This window comes from Hippocampus guttulatus, chromosome 21 (genome assembly GCF_054856545.1).
Source record: "Hippocampus guttulatus isolate MCC_2025c chromosome 21, RoL_Hgut_1.0, whole genome shotgun sequence".
NCBI classification, from domain to species: Eukaryota; Metazoa; Chordata; class Actinopteri; order Syngnathiformes; family Syngnathidae; genus Hippocampus; species Hippocampus guttulatus.
Genome location: NC_141281.1, coordinates 2933327 through 2953213, shown reverse-complemented (window position 1 = coordinate 2953213; position 19887 = coordinate 2933327). Strand labels below are relative to the sequence as shown.

The 19887-nt window shown below is 47.7% G+C and overlaps 3 protein-coding genes and 1 long non-coding RNA gene across 5 annotated transcripts; 3 read left to right on the top strand and 1 right to left on the bottom strand.

Annotated features, from left to right (window-relative positions):
* The first annotated feature begins 1196 nt into the window (after window positions 1–1196).
* tnfrsf11a (tumor necrosis factor receptor superfamily, member 11a, NFKB activator) lies at window positions 1197–10910 on the top strand. Its single transcript, XM_086102465.1, has 10 exons — window positions 1197–1513; window positions 4160–4238; window positions 4327–4452; window positions 4922–5068; window positions 5141–5231; window positions 5700–5776; window positions 5859–5966; window positions 6068–6117; window positions 6272–7175; window positions 9789–10910. The coding sequence occupies exons 1-10, from the start codon at window positions 1439–1441 to the stop codon at window positions 10052–10054; spliced, it is 1923 nt and encodes a 640-aa protein (XP_085958591.1). The 5' UTR covers window positions 1197–1438; the 3' UTR covers window positions 10055–10910.
* Window positions 5063–9460, bottom strand: LOC147186723 (uncharacterized). Its single transcript, XR_015099058.1, has 4 exons — window positions 9121–9460; window positions 6541–8137; window positions 5853–5937; window positions 5063–5767 (listed from the first exon to the last, which is right to left on the bottom strand). It is a non-coding gene; the product is annotated as an uncharacterized LOC147186723 (long non-coding RNA).
* A 1415-nt stretch (window positions 10911–12325) lies between the features above and the next one.
* Window positions 12326–15253, top strand: LOC147186721 (retinol dehydrogenase 12). The gene is made up of 7 exons (XM_086101395.1): window positions 12326–12404; window positions 12624–12739; window positions 12894–13049; window positions 13119–13223; window positions 14001–14210; window positions 14778–14970; window positions 15047–15253. Exons 1-7 carry the CDS (start codon window positions 12391–12393, stop codon window positions 15147–15149), a joined length of 897 nt encoding a protein of 298 aa, XP_085957521.1. The 5' UTR covers window positions 12326–12390; the 3' UTR covers window positions 15150–15253.
* A 384-nt stretch (window positions 15254–15637) lies between these two features.
* On the top strand, window positions 15638–19883 carry LOC147186720 (retinol dehydrogenase 12). Of its 2 annotated transcripts, none has more exons than XM_086101389.1 (7): window positions 15638–15790; window positions 16161–16276; window positions 17691–17846; window positions 18182–18286; window positions 19007–19135; window positions 19341–19533; window positions 19635–19883. In XM_086101389.1, exons 1-7 carry the CDS (start codon window positions 15777–15779, stop codon window positions 19735–19737), a joined length of 816 nt encoding a protein of 271 aa, XP_085957515.1. In that variant the 5' UTR covers window positions 15638–15776; the 3' UTR covers window positions 19738–19883. The 2 variants fall into 2 exon arrangements, with proteins under 2 accessions (XP_085957515.1, XP_085957514.1); XM_086101388.1 differs by having other exon boundaries at window positions 18926–19135.
* Window positions 19884–19887: the final 4 nt, after the last annotated feature.

Genomic DNA, 19887 nt, shown 5'->3' with positions numbered 1-19887 from the left:
AGAAGCTCATTAAACAGCATGGCGTCTGCTTGCACTTAGTGCGCGTTTGCGTGTGGCAAAACAAGCCGGGCTTTGATTCCTGTACAATTTGAGTTTTATTGGTGCAGGCAGGGGAACTGTGGGCATATTTGTTGTACGTTCGGCGTCCGTTTAGGGTTGCTTGGGGTGAGGACCAAAAAATAAAAAATAAACAGTCAGAGCTGGATCTTAATTGCTACTGTGCAGGCTGCAGCGGCCCAACCACAAAACTGCATTTGTCAACATTTTTTACGGGGTTGGAAAAAAAATGAGCGTGCGTGTGCGTACGTGTGTGTGTGTGTGTGTGTGTGTGTGTGTGTGTGTTGAAACCTGGCTTTGTTTAAAATACTTCATCATTCTTCTGTGCTGCACTTTGAACAAACCTACAGTATTCCTCTTCATAGCAGCTCATAAAAGTAATAGAGTATACTGTATTTTTAGCTGCTGTAGTGAATGGTTCCCCTTTTTTCCGTCTTCCTTCCCCCTCTATTGTCCTTCAACATTGTTTTAACATTTGCATAACTGTCATTTTGTTTTGATCTGACAATCTTGGCATGCCAAGAGTGAGCCGCAACTAGTTTGACATGCAAATGATGTGGCTGGATCGTAATATTTCATTCAAGCCTGGTTTCTCAAGAGTGAGGGGCGTCATCGCCTTCCCGTAGTCGGCGACTACACTGGCGCACTTAAATTCCAGTATGATAATTGTTTGAAAATAGCTGAGTGGTACATGCCACTCACCAGGCGTATGCACAGACATTTTGGGGGGCAGATGTTCAGGTAGGCCGAGAGAGAGAAAGAAAATAGTTATATCGTTATTTAATTTTGAAGAATGCAGAAAAACTTTTTCATTTGGGGCAAAAGTGCTTGAGCACCACGTCGGGTGGTGTGCACAGGTCCGCCGCTCGCTTTCGTCCCAGTGGCGCGGGTTTGATTCCCTGCCAGTGACCCAATAGCTAGCATCCCTCATTAAAATTTGTGCCAAACAAATCAGGCGCTGACTCACTGTGATTGGGAGATTTTGTTTCATGACAGCTCCTGTGTTGGATCTCATTAAAGTGTGCAGGTATGCTTCATGTTATGACCAATGATGTTGCGTGTCCACATGGAAGGTCAAGAAAGAAAAAGAACTAACCAAAAGGGTGCAGAGGGAGGGGGATCCGATTCTCTTAACATCTGACACTGTGTGGGAGGCGTTCCTTCCCTGCCGCTCTCTCTCTTTCTCTTCTCATGTACAAGCGTTTGCATGCACACTCCTCACAGAAGGCGTGGGGGAACTGGAGAAAGAAGGAGAGCAACCAGGGGAAAGGAAGGCGTGAGAATGCCCTGCGGCAAGGAGTTCGCGCTCGGACGCACCCGCGCACGTGAGGAGTGATTCGCTGAGAGGTGCTGAGAAGTTTGGCCTCCTCACACGGCAGATATGGGACTAAACTTTCCCCCCAGGTGGATATTACCTTGCTGGGTGGCATGCATACTTGTTGCCTTGCATGCACAGGTGAGTTTCAAAGAGCTGCTCTAAGTGTGTGTGTATACATGTTGCATTGTGCTGTTTATGTGTTTCCTTTATATATATATATATATATATATATATATATATATATATATATATTTGTGTATGTGTGTGTGTGTATATAATGTATATATACTGTATATATGTGTGTGTGTGTGTATATATGCTGCGATGCCTCTTTCAGTTCCTGCCAGCTATTTACAAGATGTGGTTGGCGGGCACCCGTTATCTCGCACAGCTTGTGTTCCAGTAAGCGCCGTCATTAACGTGACCACAATTCCTCCCCCTTTTGCACCTTTCTGCTCCTTCAAAATATCTTTGGAAGATACTTGATATGAAAGTCACATTTGCTCAAACCAGAGGGCATCCTCGGAAAAGCAAGCGGTCCTGGTGTGGAGAGCGGTTTTCGGAGAGATGTTTTTTCAAGTGACGCTGCAAAGTTTTGCCTTTGGTTTTGTTGTCACCATTGTCGTGCAATCACTGACTCACAGGATCCCCGAAGAATTCCCCTCCGTTTTCTCGGTTTTCGTACAATTTGTTCCATATTTATTTGAAGCCGCCCTGTGTTAGGTCGAGCCGCTGCTCGATGACCTCAAAAAGCGCAGAGTGATTCTAGTGAATGATGCGAGCTGTAATTTGGAGTTCTTTATGCATGTGCCTTGGAACTTTTATGGGGCCTCTGTTGATCTCTCATCGACCGCCCAGCCTTTTCCATTCCAAACTTGCCACTTTCTCGAACAAAGCCAGGTATTGCGCACCTTGTGATTTATTTCAGTTTAGTTTTTTTTTCTTACGAAAAACTACTGTGGAAAGCATTGGTCCGATTCATCCGTCCTGGAGCCTATCCCAGCTGATTTTTGGATGGGAGGCGGATTACAGCCGAGACTGCTCCCCACACCGGCAGCCATTATTTAGCCACTGAATGAAGCCCGGGCAAAATGCAAAGCGTCACAGGCAGGGCAGAGCAAAGATTGGAACCCGCAAAGTTCCGTTTTCCAGAAGGGGTGCGATGTTTCAAAATGTGCACTCGACTTTTCACGGTGTTGATTTTCCTGCAGCTTCGTGAATCTCACCAAGTCTCAAAGACCAAAAAGTCAAACGGTGTTTTTTTTGGCCCCTTGCCTCTGGCTGCCGCCGGCCGTTATGCAAATCCCACTCTTGGAATGCTCTCGCTCTGGTCCGATGCTATCACACGAAGGCTGCCAGAAAGGTGTTCAAAGTCTCATTTTCGCAGTTCTTCACCCGTTGGATCCCCCCCCCCCCAAACCCGGCCCCTTCATCCGCTAACAGTTCTCACAGTGTGTGACCACACAGAGGATAAAGTTAGCTTTGAGGTCGGCCCTATAAATGTGACCTATAATCATGGGGGGTGGACAAAGGCGGCTATGTAGCTTCTATTTAGTGTGTCCAAACGGAGAAGCGTGCCAAGTCCGTCTGTCTGTCAAGTTGATCGCCGCGTCTGTCTCCCTTGCCTGCGTTTGTCTTCCTGCTTTGGTTGAGCCTCCTTTTTTTGCTTCATCCTTCCTTCTGCCTTTCATCCTTCTTTCCTTCCTCCTGCAGCTCTTTATTATAACAAGAGAAGAGTGGAGAAAATGTTTGGGACAGTCAGATTTTGCAGCAGCATAATGGTCAGGAACAGCGCACAAACTCAAATTACTCTGTAATAAAAATGACTATCATTCATTGCAAAAGTAACATGATCACGTGAAAGTTTTGTTTTGTTCCAGAGCAGTGATTCTTGATCTTGCTGTAGGTACCTAAGCCCCGCAAGTTTCAGACATGCATTCACCAAACTCGCCGTGATTGCAAAAATAGAATGCGATTTTCTTTATCCATCCATCCATCCATTTTCCGAACCGCTTGATCCTCACTAGGGTCGCGGGGGGTGCTGGAGCCTATCCCAGCTGTCTTCGGGCAGTAGGCAGGGGACACCCTGAATCGGTTGCCAGCCAATCGCAGGGCCCACAGAGACGAACAACCATCCACACTCACATTCACACCTAGGGACAATTTAGAGCATTCAATCAGCCTGCCATGCATGTTTTTGGAATGTGGGAGGAAACCGGAGCACCCGGAGAAAACCCACGCAGGCCCGGGGAGAACATGCAAACTCCACACAGGGAGGCCGGAGCTGGAATTGAACCCGGTACCTCTGCACTGTGAAGTCGACGTGCTAACCACTGGACTACCGGGCCGCCGATTTTCTTTATTTCTTTTCAAATTTCAAAACAAGCAGGAAATATTTATATCATATATAAATATATATATATACACACACACACACACACACGAGTCTCCTAGAAGAATCCTTTCACTCACTGAAGCCAAACGGAGGTTTCCGTCCAATTCCAGATGGCTCCTCTTGTAAGTGGGTGCCACTAGAGTTTGGTTTGATGGTCTGGATTCTGGTCAGGTACTTCTGAGCTTGCGGAAATAATTCCAGGGCACGTCTCGGAAAAACTTTGGTTCCTCTCATTACTCACCAGTATATCCAATGATCACATGGATATGGAGAAAGAGGCCCTTCAAACAAAAAAGTAGGCTCACATTGGTATGATTCTCCTTTTTATTGCTGAAAACGTCTAGACGAAATTGTGGAAAAACTGATATTTTCTTCACCGTGTATTTTAGAACGCAGCCTCCAAGGCTCTCCAATGCGGCGGACAGCAGTACTTAAAAGGCTCAAGATGCTGCAATAAGTGCAAACCAGGTAGCACTCTTTTTCATTGTTGTTGTACACAAATTCCATTTGAGACGTGACCGTTTTCTCTCCCTCTCTGTTCGCGCCCGCCCGGCAGGCTTCCGTGTGTTTGCAGATTGCGGTGAATCCCATCAGACCAAGTGCATTAAATGTGGCAGCGGGGAGTACCAGCCCACCTGGACCCAAGAGACGCGCTGCCTCCAGCAGAGAATATGTGATGCAGGTCAGGACCTCGACAACTATTCTGTCGGCTGGATCAGGATGCCCTGAAATGTGTTGTATTGTGTCAGGCTGAGGCAAGTACTGCAATATACGCAACATTGTTGCTGGCGGTCACCGTCATGTTTTTCCACATATACAAAGTACGTCGAGGTAGTCGGCACCGTGCCCTGTGTCTCGTTGGCTGCTGTGGGATCCTTTGCGAGCGTGTAGCCGAAAATCATCACTCGACTCGAAAGAAACTTTCTTCTCCTTTTCCAGATTTACATGATAGAAAACAGAACCTTGGGTGTTAGGTAGCCCGATTCGCTTTTTGAAAGGAGGAGAACGTGCCAACTCCAAACGGGAAGGCCCGAGTCGTGATTCAAACCCCAAACCGAACTGTGCTGCTTTTCAGTCCAAAACAAATGAAGAAAATGAATGCATGGCCACCAGACATCCGATCGTGAGCCTGTCGCCTGTCTCCTTTTCAGGGAAAGGTTTTATGTCCAGGCCTGAAAATGTGGAGGCGGAGGAGCCTTGTCCCTGTCTTCCCAACTTCCAGTGCTCCCTCATCAACTGCGAGTTCTGCGAGAGGATTCCCTCCTGCCGGCCCGGATACGGACTCGAGGTGGAGCCAGGTGAGCCGGCTGCCGCTCCCAAAAATGAGACGCGCTTCATACAGTGACCATAATGTGAAGGACGTATTCCAGAGTCCATAAACGGAAGGAAGATTTGTGTTCCGTGTCAGAAAGGATCCTTTTCTGCCGGCAACAACACCAGGCAATGCAAACAGTGGACAAAGTAAGTGCGCGCGCTGCATCTTGCTTTGACATTCTGAAGGGAAAATCATTTGGTTGGTTTGAGTGCTCACTGCTAGCCAGCTGTGATGAGTAACACACACACATACACACACACACACACACACACACACACATTCACATCGCTTCCTCTGGAACCCTGGATCACACACACATCACTTTCCACTCACGCTCCCATCCAAAAGTAGAGGAGGGAGCCACATGGTTTTCCCTCCATTAATCTTCTCACAGCTGGCTAGTTATCCATGCTGACACATCGACTGCTAGATGGGATTTAACTAACTGCCCACACTGTTTCGTGCCTCCATTTCCACCATCCCATTTGTGCTTTTGTTGTTATTTTTAGTATCTCTCTCTACAAACATACATATATATATATATATATATATATATATGTGTGTATGTATGTATCTAACCTAATACCACCTTGAAATGAGTTTCCTTCTCTCAGTTGTAAGGCAGAGGGCAGGAGTGAGACACAAGCAGGCAGCGCTCAGGCAGATGCCGTGTGTGGACCGCCTGTCTCCAGTAAGGAAAATCACATCACTTTATGGGGAAAAAAAATAATACTCATATTCATACAAACATTCTGACGTCATCCTACCTGTAGGTGCTGCCCCCTCCTGGGTGATAGTGTCAGTGTTGTCAGCCATCACTGTCCTCTGTCTCCTCATCCTGTTCCTTTTTTGCTACAAAGACAAACTCAAATTACTCTCGTGTAAGCGACAACTGTACATGATTTGGTTAATACCATCCACCAGCCTGTGTAAAATTTAACGGGAATCCCCCCCCCCCCCCTCATCCCCACCCCATTTTTAGTTAACCTGCGATCGTGCGTGCAGAATCTGAAAAGGACAAGGATACAGCAGGTAAGATGACATTTCCGGCAAACAATCTCCCAATAAATATTCCGATCCACTGAGCAATTGGGGGCCGCGGGCCAGGGCGCTCAAGCATTTTCTGGCCAAAAGTTGGCTGTTGACTGTAAAACATGCATCGTGTTTTATTTGTTGCCGGTTTTAGGAGACGTTGGCCCCTCTTTATCAAAGTGGGGCAGGAGGCAGCCTCAAATACATCCCGTGTGAGACAACCAAACTCTTCCGCCAAGCCCCTCGCACCAACGATGGCGACGAGCCCCCTCGCACCTCAGTCCCCTGCGCTCCCGCTGTTACGGTCTCCCTCCCTCAGACCACCGCCACCGCCAATGAAGGCTTACAGAGGGAGGCGGTGACAGAGGGACAGAGCGAAGGTTCCGGTGGTCCCGAGGAGGTCTCCGAGGAAGAGGAACACACCAGCGTCTCTCCACTGTTGCCGGCTTCCTGCGTGTGCAGCGTTCAGGTCCGGGAGCCTCTGGAAGTCGGGGAGAACGAGGACTGTAGCCAAGCTGTCAGTCCAGGAAGTCCCCGGACTTGCTCCTGTGGTGGTCTGCATGTTGAGAGGAGGCCAGAGGAGGAGAGGAGCGGAGGGCTCGGCGATGCACACGTGGTCACGAGTGAACCAAGCATCGCCTCTCTTGTCTCCTTTTCACCTCCTCTCCTCCGCTCTTCCTCGGCCAGTCCTGCGTCCGGCTCGGTCCCTGAACTCTGCGCGCCTTTGAGCAAGGCTAGGGCGAGACCCGAGTTCAAAGGTCACCTGAAAGACATGTCGCCGGTGAAGCAGAAGGGATATTACAGACTGGAAAGCACAGACTCCTCGTCGACAGACAACAGCGGGCCCTCGGTGATGACTTCAGTTAGCCCTTTGAAGTCCTCCTCGTCCATTGGAGATCTCTACTCAGAGAGGCCTCAGGAGGCCTCCGGTCAGGAGCAACCCTACGGGGCCTCGCTGGAGGACAGCAGAGGAAAAACACTCCTGTCAGTAGATACAGAGCTCCAGTGCCCGCCTGGAAGCCTCCAGAGTCAGCTGGCAGAACCAACTCTTACCTCAGGTATGTTTAAAAAAAACAACAACGTGCCGTACAACTGCGCTACTGCACTGAGTGATTTTGGCGATATATATCAATATGGGGCGCCGTGAAAGGGACGGAATATAGGACACCGTGAAAATGTTCAAGCACAATAATAAACCCATTGTTGAATGAGTAGGCTACCCATCCCACAAAAGTAAACATTCTTCTTTGAGTAAGCAGTCAGCTAAAAATCAAGATCATTTAAATGGCACTGCACGAATCACTAGTTTTGCCAAGAGATGAAACTTCAGCCCTCACGACTGAGTTGGAAAAAAAAAAAAAACAACAACCCAAAACTGAAAGCATGCAGTAGTGAGTGTGCACGCTTGTTTGCCAGGCGGATGGGCTGCACTGTTTGTGTAGGCAGCCGGACGGTTCTGCCACGCAGCGGTGCTCGTACGCGATTTGATACACTCCCAGTTTTGGGGTTTCTACACAAAAGCTGCAAAGAGCCCACCAAGAATAACAGACATGAAATGTATGTTGGGTTTTACTGGAAAGTTGCAGCATCGCACGGCTCATCTGTTGAATATTTCTCACAGAAGCCAAAACGAGAGACCTCCACGAATCCCGCTTTTGCGCAGAATGGCCGCGTTAGGTTTAAAGCAGGATTTCCCCAAGTACCTTTTTCTCTATACCCAAATTGCAAATTTTGGAATCTCCCCTGGACCCAAACCCAAACAATACATTTGCATACATACGGATGAACAGACAGACACAGACATAGATATGGATATAGATATGAATAGATGGATAGATCCGAGGCAGGCTACGGAGCATCTCGTGAGAAACGACCATTTGGTGGAGCTCTCTGCACCAGGACCAGATCGCAGGCCACCGCCGCAGACGGCCAGCAATGACGGCTGTCCGGCAGGTGCCTGCATGCATGGCGACCGCGTGGCCGCATGGTCCGCCGCAGTCCCTGGAGCGGAGGGCTCCCTCTGAGGAAACGCAAGAAAATAGCAAACCATTGCGAAAAAACACACAATAAAAATGTAAACCTTTTGAACATAAACGACCTCTCACTCTGTAGACTGAAATAATCATTAAAAAATAAAAAAACATAAATGATGCATGAGAGCCATGTACAATAAATAGCGATAAGACGGCAAGTAAATACCCAAATAGTGGTCAAACAAGCTAAGCTAAAGCAGCGTCCAAAATTCAAGTTTGTTTTTCCGAGTGCACGAGTCATACTAGCGCGACTGCTAAAGTGAACGCAGTTGCCGTGGTCTTTTGAGTAGGAGCCAATAATATACTGCACCACAAAAGTTAATCTTTGGGGGTCGCCATGGAAACGGCATTGACTTTCCTTTTTGAAAGTGAGGTCCAAATATAGAGAAGAAACAACGACATTGTCTTTGTTTACAATTGCTTTCCTAACCGGATAATATCACAAGCCCGCAGTCAATAAAACCAGATCGTAGAGAATGGAGTTAAGTTACGAGGTAAGTTGCTTTTCAAGACAGTACGTAGGTTCCACCAATTTCAGGAATGTTGAACCACACAACCCCCCCCCCCCATCCCCCCAAAAAAGGAATAGGATACTTATGTGTTTTTTGAAAGAAAATGGACCACAAGAACCACACTCAGACATACAACGGTGTGTGTGTGTGTGTGTGTGTGTGTGTGTGTGTGTGTGTGTGTGTGTGTGTGTGTGTGAGAGCCGTGCCGTTGACAGAGTTCCTGTTTACGCAGACTTTCATAGGGTTGCGTAAAGTGACCACAGCTTTAATTGTAGCAAGATGTGCTCAGCTTGAGTAATACTTTTATAGCCCCATCCACCCAACACGCACGCACGCAAATCTGCGAGACTCTCACTGATGACGGGATCCCATAATTACACGCTTGAAACAAACGCCATTTCCCATCACGCGTGCATTAGACGGGCTTCCCGCAAATTCTATTTTAAGCTCAAGGTCACCTGTCTGCTCCGTGTATGCTTTAGTAGACGACGTCTCGCCTCCAAGGACTTCTCCTTTGAGAGAACAACGTTGCCGAGATGTTCTGTCCGCGCTCAGCTCGGTCTGAAATGAAAGTATGCCGCTGTCGTCGGGCATCCAGAGAAATCAGCCAGATATTGGAAGGGATGAAGAGAAGCGGATTCCAGAGAGCTTTGTTTTCAAACTTGCGGTGGTAGGACATATTTTTCAAGTTCCACCTCTCACGCAGCTATTCCAGGAAAAAAAGACGCTGCTCGCCAGCCTCTGCTGCGGCTTCGTTTTGTGTGTTTTCTCGTCGAGGCGTCTGCCTGTTTGCTCGTATCAGATGTTTGCTCGGTCGTCTCCTCGCGTAGGCGGCAAAGTCGGCCCGAAGGGTCCAGTTCAGTGGAAAGCAGAGGCCTTAAAGTGAGAAAAAGCTTGCCAGATAGAAACGCACTTTTTATGTTTATTGGGCCTGCTCGGATGCAGCTGCCGGTGTGTAAAAACACGCCTTGTAGTCAAGTCCAACCAAATGAAAGAAGACTACAATCCAACAATCAACACAACAATCAATGAGTGACTTTTGGACTGTCAATCAAAACCGAGCATCATTACCCCGACCCCCCAAATGCATATTCTTCCTGTGCTCACAGCGCCTTGTCTCTACTAGGTCAAGTGTCGGGGAATCACAACACCACCTTCATCTCCAGCGGTCAGGTGGTGAACTTCAGCGGCGACGTCATCGTCGTCTACGTCGGTCCCGCGTCTGTCGGAAGTGACGGCGCGCCACTGGAAAGCGACTTTGCGAGTCCTGTGCAAGAAGAGGCCAATGAGACGGCGCCGTTCTTCCAGAGTAGCGTGAGGTCAGCGGGGAACTCGATTATCCAAAAGCCATTGCGGGATGACCCGGCGCGCGCCCCGAACACGAGCGCCTAAAGTGTCGCGATGGCAACCGAAGCAGTCGCGCAATGACGCCGTCCGAGCGTCTCGCCATTCCAACCGTTTTTAACAAGCCAGCCCATCCAAAGCTTTCCGAAAGCGCTTGTCCTCTCAGGGTCAGGGGTGACCTGGAGCCTATCCCACCCTGTTCTGGTCGCGGGTTCATTGCATGATTGGGCTAACTACAGTTTAGACTGGCAGGCTCTCAGTAAGCACGTTTCGATTGTACCATTCAGAAGGGATCGTTGGACACTTTGGAAATGCTCCAAACGCTCAAAGACAAACGTGATAAAATCGTACCATGAAAGTAAACGTTTTGATGGTGGGGAAATTTAATCTGCTTGCCTCATGAGAGGGAAGATGTCCAAACTTGTTGAAGAAAAGCATTAACTCGCGTTTCTCAGAGAAACTTTCTTACATTGAAAGTTAAAAAAAAATATATATATATATATATATATATAAAATAAACCGACACATCCAGTTTTGGTATGAATCTTTTTGGGTTTTTTTCTGTATGATTTGTTTTCATACTGCACCATTTGTGCGGTTTCTCTTGGGAAAATGCTGTGCATTTGATAAGCTATTTTTTATTTTGAGTATGTTTAAACATGCAGGCTTTATTGAAGAAAAGGAATCTGTGTTTTTTGTAATTTGTTTGAAACAAATTTGCAAAGTGGCATTGTTTATGTATTAATTCATCCTTTTTTTGGGGGGGGGGGGGGACAAAAAGCAAACTGTCTTTGTGGAGAATGAACATTCCAGCCATTTATAGGACAATGGTAGTAATTGCAATGGGTGACAAAATGAATATTTTGAGTGAAATTAAAGTGTCTTGCATCTCATCCCTTCAAAAGATGGCCGGCGCCCCTCCTGTGTTTTGCGGCCTCTCTCTCTGCGAGCTTTGCTATTCTGGGATGGGAAAATGACAAGCAAAGAACCATGCATCTATGCTGTCGATTCTTTTTGAGGCGCAGTTAATTACACGTGGGGCCTCTGTGCTTCTTGCGCTCGCTGTCAGCAGACAGGCATGCTTTCATCAGGCATAGGAGGATTTCCAGCAGCTGCAAGGACTTGGGTCAGCCACCATCTTGCTGGCCACCCTCCCATTGGGCACCACATGAGAGAAGAGCTGGGCTGTACAACTTTTTTTTTTTTTTTCATTGACCAGAAATGAGCACCTTGTCTCCTGTGATTTCAAGGCTTTAAAACAGGAAGTGGTGCGCAGCCTTCACATCGAAGCTCCCCTGCTGTGACACTGGTGCGGAACGCATGCGCTACCTCGTCATGCTGCACCCACTCTATAGTCACACAATGACTAATGAGGCCATTAAAGGGATCCGTTGTAATCCTCGAAAAGTGTGCTTCACTTGACAGGATTAAGTGAACTGTCCGATAGACCTTCCTGTAGTGGAAAGCACCTAAAAATCCACATTGGTGTGGGACTGAAATTACAGCTGTGTCACCTGTGGGTGTGAGGGGTTCAATTTCCCTGTTCGCCTTTGACGCGATGGCGTAGAGCAGAGTTTCGCATCAAGGAGGACGTCGGAGGTTTTGGTGCGATCCCATTGATCGGACAACGGAAAGCAAAGGGAACTTAAATTTTACTCATTTTATTGCATCAAATGGTTGCATGGAATAAATAAGATAAGACAACCTTTATTTGTCTCACAAAGGAGAAATTGTTTTAAAAAAATAATGTCATGATTCATTTTCGATCTTGATGTTTATCCCCCCCCCCCCCCCCCAAATAATATCTTTCAAAATCTTCAGACTAACCAGTAACTGGTCCCATTTTTCTGACCGTTTCATTGCAGGAATGTCTTATATAACCTGCGGAGACAACATGAACATTAAGTGCCTCCGAGCTACAGATTAATGCGCGCCGGCATCGAATCCCCAACTTCCTGGAACTCCATGGAAGCATTTCAATACAATTTTGACATTTTTTGGGGTCTTTAGCAGAACCCCGTCCAACACCACAAGATCTGTTCTGTTCATCAGCGAGTTCCGTGAACACGCTTTGTGCCTCTGGATTTGATCCATCAGCTTGTCAACTTTTTTTCTATTTATTTTTTTGCGATGTAACTATTTGTCAATACGCCTCTCCGACCTGGAATGTATGAATCGTCCTTTTTGTTGAGCTTTTGGTGAGAAAAGAGCAGCTCATGTGATCCCCCTCGATATCCTGATTGAATTGATTAGTTCCAATCACAAGAGAGAAGCTCTTTGCATCTCTAAACGACGGTGGAATCTCATTTCTGCGTCGGCCGTCGTTCTGCGTCTGTGCCTCGTCATTCGGAATAACTTCTTCGTCGCGTATCAAGAGCAGTAGGATGCAAGCCATAAGGTAAGAAACTAAACCAAAAGAAGACAATTGTTGTACCTTTGGGGTGGGGGACAATTGCTGCGTTTGCGTTCGTGATCACCAACCAGGCATTTCTGGACAAGAAGTTTAAAAGTTGAGTTTATGTCAACATTTTGCAGGGCTCGGATCACGGAGAGGTCGCCCGTGTTTGATGTTTCCATGTTAGCCGCCAACAATGTGCCATTTGTGACTCATCGTCAGGTCTCTGTTAATCCCCAAGTGGTCGTCCGACGTGCGTCTGGACGGAAAGACGGCCATCGTAACCGGTGCCAACACGGGAATAGGCAAAGAGACGGCAAAAGATCTGGCGGCCAGAGGCAAGACGGACAAATTGACGGCGTCTTCCGATTTGGGCTTTTAGGCCTTCCCAATGAAGCTGCCGCAGACTGATCCCGTCTGCCCTTCCCTGCGATTTCGATGCGCGCGGGCACCTTGCGCAACCTCATTTTAGCCATTCCAATCCGTTTGCAGGCGCAAGGGTGATTCTGGCCTGCAGGGACATGGCCAAGGGAGAGCAGGCAGCCCGCGACATCATGAGGGAGGTGTCGTGCGCCAAAGTCGTCGCCAGGCACCTGGATCTGGCCGACACCAAATCCATCTGCCAGTTTGCCGAGAACATCTACAACAGTGGGTGACGCGTGTGCTGGCGTGTTGCCGGAAAGATCCGACGTTTGACAAAATGCATTTGAATTGCAGCCGAGAAGGCTCTGCACTACCTGATCAACAACGCCGGCGTGGCTCTTTGCGCTTTCGCCACCACCGTGGACGGATTTGAGATGCAGTTTGGAGTCAATCACTTGGGTATGAAAACAGTGGTCTCTTTGACAATCATTTCTGTCGGAAATCAAAGGCGGCGAGGGGTGTCACGATGGACTTGAGGGTTAACGTTCGGCCGATTGGTCGATTGTGCCAAAAGTGATTTCAACTATTCCGAACCGTTGCCAGCGCTGCCGCATTTGTTGGCAAAAGTACTCACACTTTGTACGCAATCTGAATTTGAAGGTTAGCGTTCGTTGCGAATTTAGATTCAAACAAGAGTTCAATTTGACATTGAGGCTCAGGATTAGGACTTAGATTTCGAGGCAACATTTATAAACATTCCAATTTCAATTGAACCTTGAGAGGAAGTCGAGCAAACGGGTAAGATTAGAATACCTGTCAACTCATACGGTTTAGCCATAGTTCATACGGATTTTGTGGTGAATCTTACGTATATGGCCCTATCGCACAAATCATACGGATTCTGAAAATTTCCGTTTTTTTCCCCCTAACAGGTAGTTCAGTTTGCTTTTGCCCAGAATGGTGCTCGTCTACTCGAATGCTTTCATTTCCGGTAACTTTCCAGTAAATCACGTGGTTCCTAGTTGAAAACAGCAGAGTATTCATTGCATACTTCGGTCGTTATTTTGACATATAAAATGCTTTGGTATGTTATAAGGAGTTTTTGCTCTTTATAAGGATTTTTTTGGTAGTTTATACAGGTTGGCGCTCTGAAAAGTTGACAGGTATGGATTAGGGTCGCGCTTGATTGATCAGAGCAAATTCCTCACGCCGTTTCCTTGATCTGCACCCTTCCAGGTCATTTTTTCCTAACTTTCCTGCTGCTGGACTTGCTCAAGCACTCTGCGCCTTCCCGGGTCATCACCCTTTCCTCCATCGCTCACATCATGGGGAGGATCCAGTTTGACGACCTGGCCGTCGAGAACAACTACCACCCCGCGCGGGCTTATGCGCAGAGCAAGTTGGCGAACGTTCTCTTTACCAGAGAGCTGGCCAAGAGGACTGAGGGTATGATGTGTCGTTTTGATTCTCTCTCTGTGCCTCTTGGCCTTCTTCGCCACTGTGCGCGGGGGGGGAACAAAATGGGTTGGCCCGTTTCCCAACGTGAGAGTCTCATGCTTTCACCGCAAGTGCTTTTGGCGAGGGAACGAGAAGGAATCAAGCACGCTTTGAGGATACAATGTTTGTCTTTGAGAAGCAGCAGTGAGAGGACCGCGTTAGCCTTTAGGCTACTTACGCTCAGCAAAATGTTCGTTTGTTTGGTGTACTTGATTCGGCAGAGGAGTGTGATTGAGGGAGACATATGGGTGTGTTTTCTCCCACATTCCAAAAACATGCGTGGCAGGTTAACGGAACACTCTAGATTTGTCCCTAGGTGTGATTGCGAGCGCCACTGGTTGGTTGTCGGTCTCTATGTTAACTTGGGCTCCGCAGATTTCTGACTGTATATCCACACCAAATGGCCGCCCGCCTGTAGTTTGGGCACTCTTGGTCCATATATTTCACGACTGGCATCAAAAAGATCGTCGGCAACGTTTTCCAATCATTTCTGAGCGAAACACACTTGACTTCCAGCATTAGGGGTGACGGCTTACTCGGTGGACCCCGGCGCTGTCAACACAGAGATAACCAGGCACATCGGGTGGCCGATGGCAGACATCATCCGAATGTATTCCGGTCTGCTCAAGACTTCGGCAGAGGGGGCCTACACCACTATCTACTGCGTGGTCACTCCTGAGAATGAATTGACGAATGGAGGGCACTACAAGTGAGTTTGCGGGGCCCCGCCTGCCTCGCTCGCTCCATCCGAGGTGATCACATCAATGCCTCGCGTCTCCTTGCAGGGACTGTGCCTATTCCAAGGGCTGCAGGGCCGGGCGCGACGATGGCACGGCTTTAAAACTGTGGGCTGCCAGCTGCCACTTGCTGGGCATCCGTTGGAGATGAACATGAAGAGCGATCTCACGCTGATGCTCGGTGCTCAGAACACGTGTCTGCAAAAAAGACAAAGGTTGACATTGCAAATGATTAAAAGATACTATTGAGCAAGAGTCTGATGTGGGTTTTTTTCTGTTAATTTGGGCATGTATGGCTGACGTTTACTTAGCTAACCAATTCTGTGGGTATCTATCTATCTATCTATCTGTCTTGGGAGGCTTTTTGGGTGGGCTGAGGAGGACCCCAAGCGGCCAGAAAGCAGTACTGCAACAGGCAGTCTAACAGCAATACATGTCCAGTATTCCCAATGCCATTTGAATCCACAATATAAACGTACCCTCCCTTAGATGGCCAGCAGGATGCGAGCGCAAGGTTTTGAGGGTGGTGGTCACGGTGGGTGGAGCGTCTGCTTGGCAATCTGGAACTTGGCGAATTGCAGCAATTATGTGCCAGCTCGCTACTTGATTGGCTCAACGCTGATGATGTGAGGTTCAGGTGGGCGGGGCTCTGAGGAGCGACGACGACGATGTTGATGATGATGATGATGTCGCAAACTGCACGAAGACCGATTGCTCATCTCTTTCTTGAGTTGCGCCAATCGGTATCTCGTGAGGGGGGATTCGTAGTATTGGAGGAATGATGAGCTGCAGGTAGGTCATGGCGAGTGCAGAGCGAGGGGGGAGAAAAAAAAAACAATCAACATTTTAAGGTGATTAACGCCGGCTGATCCTGAGTTATGTGTTTCAACGCTTGCTGCTTGCTTTTGCCAAGTGACTCATACGTTACTGTACGTAGGATGCATTGCACTGCTTTGAGTCGAGTTCCGACCAGGCAAATAAAGTTAGCAGTGGGGGGTAACTTAACTAACCGGGTCGCTCCTTTGATTGTCAAATTTGGTATTTGAAACAATGCGTTCTTAAAGCGCATTATAATCGAACTTCCTGATTGAAATCTCCATACTTTGGTTTGTAATGATGCAAACGCACTCAATGGGGAAACTTTGCTTTGTTTGCGGCCCAGAGCTGTGTGCTGTCACCGCTGGTCATCCGAGGAGAGGCTGGACAACAAAACGGTTGTCATCACCGGAGCCAACACTGGCATAGGCAAGGAAACCGCCCGAGACCTGGCCGCCAGAGGTACGACAACCTGGATGAGTGTTACTCTTACAATGACGGGTCTTCCTCGGGTTTCTTTAGGTTTAGGTTTGGCCTCGCTCGCACATCTGTTCACTCTTGGGGTTCACCTGTCTTGTATCGTGTCACGTCCAATCGACTCTCTCCGTCGTCCTTTCGCGTCTTGACATACTCCAATAAATTAGGACCTTTGCCGCTGGTGTTCATCTCCCCCTTTCCTCGTGCGACTTGCACATTCCAGTCGTGAATCAAAAGCTGCAAAACGTAAGCAGACTTAAGCGTGACCCTCATGCTCAGGCCTCCACCAAATAATCAAGTTTAATCCTTCCTTCCACTGAAATGGTTTTCATCAACATGTTTGGATTGTTTTCCCTCGCACGGTAAGAGGACGCCAGGTGATGTACTGTCGAACCCCAAACCGGCATGCGACTTAACACTCCACCGGTCAAGTGACGGAAGATAGATGATGCGTCAAAAAGGGGCACAGAGGGAGCATTGTGAGGTGCCGCTCCCTTCTGGTGCCAGATGGGAAACAAAAGAAAAATGGGAGACTGAACCCAACACGCGCACGCGCGCGCACATGCAAACACACACACGCACTGGAGCGAGGTCTCAAAAATGTTGTTGTCACATGTGACCCAATTCAAAAAATGTTGCGTGCAGTGTTTTGCTTACATTTACTTGATAAATGACCAACAACTCAGTATGATGCACGTCAACAGGGTTACGCAACACGGTGATGACCAAACAGGTTGAAACTGCAAAGATGGCGTCCCACCCAATGATGATTGTGTTCTCATTCAAATGTTTTTTTTCTTTTTTTGGGGGTGTGTTTGTCCCCTCTTAAAATGCAACGGGAAAATCACAGCGACTCATTAGTCTGAATATTGAGCCTTTGGCGCATTGAGCACATTGACAACAGCTTGTTGTCTGCTTTATTTTAATGAAGTGAACTTGGCCTTTGAGGCAATGTGGGAGTAACCGAGTTTTCCCACATGGGACCGGCAGGAGAAAAACAAAGACGGCCTCTGAGTAATCACTCTTCTCTTCCATAACTGATGGGCTGTGTGATGCGTGTGTGTGTGTGTGCGCGCGTGTGCGTGTGCGGTTTAGTGTAATGTAGTGCTGTATGTATGTTCGTGAATGAGAAGGTACCATCATTTGTGTCCCACAAGAATGACGATGAAGAGGGTTTTGTTGTCCAGCATGTTGAAAACTATGATGGGATGTTGAATGGTACGTTGAGTCTCAACTGTACTTCAACAGAAGTTCATTGACTGATACGATCACTTTTGGCACTGTCAGTTAAAACGTGTACATTCTTAACTTGCGTACACGTGACAACAATGAAAACAAAAGTGTGGCAGATTCACAATGTTTTCTACGATGAGCATTGCATTTTCTTTTCTCTTTCTAGGTGCTCGCATCATCATGGCATGCCGGGACCTGGAAAGAGCAGAGGAGGCGAGATCGGAGATTGTGGAAGACACCGCTAATGACAATGTGGTGGTCAGGAAACTGGACCTTTCGGACAGCAGGTCCATTCGAGCCTTTGCTGAGCTCATCCTCAAAGGTCGGCTGAGTTGGCTCTCTGTGACGTCATATAATGAACGCAAAAATCTCCACGTGACATTTTTGCTTTTGCTCCCATTTTGCATGAGAACCGAACTGTCAAATACTGTGGTGGTGGCTCCCTTCCTTCTTTCCTTTCTTCCTTCCTTCTTTCTTTAATAAGAGTACATAAAGGTCCTACTTTTGGCCACACGGAAGAGACATTGCAAAACAATGACTTTGTACTATCACGATGATGCAAGAGGGAGGTTTTTTTTTTGGATGTCAATGCCAGAGTATTTGACAAACGTTCTTCATCCTCTTTTTATCAACCTGTGCTTGGGTGTTTATTTTCAGAGGAGAAACAAGTCAACATTTTGATCAACAACGCGGGCATCATGATGTGTCCGTACTCCAAGACCGCTGACGGCTTTGAAATGCAATTTGGAGTCAATCATTTGGGTGAGTCTGCAAATTTGTCACAAAGTCGATAACACAGAACATGCAGGAAAACAATTGCAGTCATAGTTTGTCTCATTTTCATCATTGAAGGTTACTGTCCGATCTTATGAAAGCAATTGAAGTCAATGAATTGTTAACCCGAATACATCATGGGCTCATGACCAGGACGACCATTGTTTTTTTTTTTTTTTGTGCGCATAAAATGATGTCATGTATCCTTGGCAACCCACCAACATGTCAACGTGTTGGGTTGGTATTTTTAACCCAGGCTGATGGAAGCGAGAACGCGCTGTGCTCCGCAAGGCAGCCCACACACATATGCATATGCAAAGACACTCACACACACACACACACATCTCCATCCATTTTCTATCGTGTCTTCGGAAGGGTTCCTGGCGCCCGGGGACCGAGAAGCGTTTTATTTAGCAACTCAAAAGATTTTGCGACTGCTTTGAATCTCATCTAACGGATGAGAATTGCCTGCCTCAAATGTGATTTTGCCCTCCCACGTCTATTTTAGTGAGAACAACATTTGCATCCAACATAAGTGTACATGGGTGAGGCTTTTTCAGGCAAGAGTCAGTTCTGTGATGCCTTCTCAATGAGGAAATGTTTGATATTTCCAACCTGAAATAACAGGTCACTTCCTCTTGACCTACCTGCTGCTGGACCTGATCAAATTTTCCGCTCCGGCTCGCATCGTTGTGGTGGCATCGGTAGCTCACACCTGGACCGGCCTTCGACTGGATGACCTGAACAGCGAGAGCAGCTATGACACCGTGAAGGCTTACGGGCAGAGCAAACTGGCTAATGTCCTCTTTGCACGGGCCCTCGCCAAAAAGTTGAAAGGTGAGCGTGTGGAAATACTGTACTCTCCTACTGACGCGCTCGGCTCAGGAAAGGCCCATTGTTTGGATTGACGACATCGAATGGGAACACCACAAAAAGGTGCACTATAATCATTGGTGAATACTGTAATGTCCAGTTCCGCTGACAGGATTTCCACCGAAGAAATTGCATTTATCCATACTGCTGTACTTTATGCTTGTTGCAGGAACAGGGGTAAGCGTGTTCTCTCTACACCCCGGCGTGGTGCAGTCGGACCTGTGGCGGCACCAGCACCACTGTATCCAGGTGGCCGTGAAGATCTTCAGCATCTTCACAAAGACAACGGTGGAAGGCGCTCAGACCACCCTCTACTGCGCCGTGCAGCCTGGTCTGGAAAGTCAGAGCGGAGGCTACTTCAGGTCCGTTTTACAAAGGCCCCGGTGTTATGATCAAACGATCACTCTTTAGGTATCTCCCAATGTAGCGGACATGAGTTAATCCCATTTCTTTGTGGTCTCAGTGACTGTGCCCCTGCAAGGTGCTCCAGAAGTGCCTCGGATGATGATTTGGCGCGGGAGCTGTGGCAGAGCAGCTGCAACATGCTTGGCATCACCTGGCAGTGAATAATGAATAATCCAAGGAAGGACTTTGTATCATGTTAAGTGCGAAAAGGCATCATTCTTAAAGCACTCTTTGTTCGGGGCATTAACATTGCTGGACAGTTGTGTCTTCATCAATTCATTTTATAAAACATCACAAGTGGTCTAGATTTG

Coding starts and splice junctions, on each gene's coding strand:
- tnfrsf11a (XM_086102465.1), top strand. CDS start 1,439: ATGGGACTAAACTTTCCCCCCAGGTGGATATTACCTTGCTGGGTGGCA. Junction 5,232..5,699: donor CAATGCAAACAGTGGACAAA/GTAAGTGCGCGC, acceptor TCCTTCTCTCAG/TTGTAAGGCAGAGGGCAGGA. Junction 5,777..5,858: donor GTGTGGACCGCCTGTCTCCA/GTAAGGAAAATC, acceptor TCCTACCTGTAG/GTGCTGCCCCCTCCTGGGTG.
- LOC147186720 (XM_086101388.1), top strand. Junction 16,277..17,690: donor CCGAGACCTGGCCGCCAGAG/GTACGACAACCT, acceptor TTCTCTTTCTAG/GTGCTCGCATCATCATGGCA. Junction 18,287..18,925: donor ATTTGGAGTCAATCATTTGG/GTGAGTCTGCAA, acceptor CTGAAATAACAG/GTCACTTCCTCTTGACCTAC.
- LOC147186721 (XM_086101395.1), top strand. Junction 14,211..14,777: donor GCTGGCCAAGAGGACTGAGG/GTATGATGTGTC, acceptor CTTGACTTCCAG/CATTAGGGGTGACGGCTTAC. Junction 14,971..15,046: donor ACGAATGGAGGGCACTACAA/GTGAGTTTGCGG, acceptor GTCTCCTTGCAG/GGACTGTGCCTATTCCAAGG.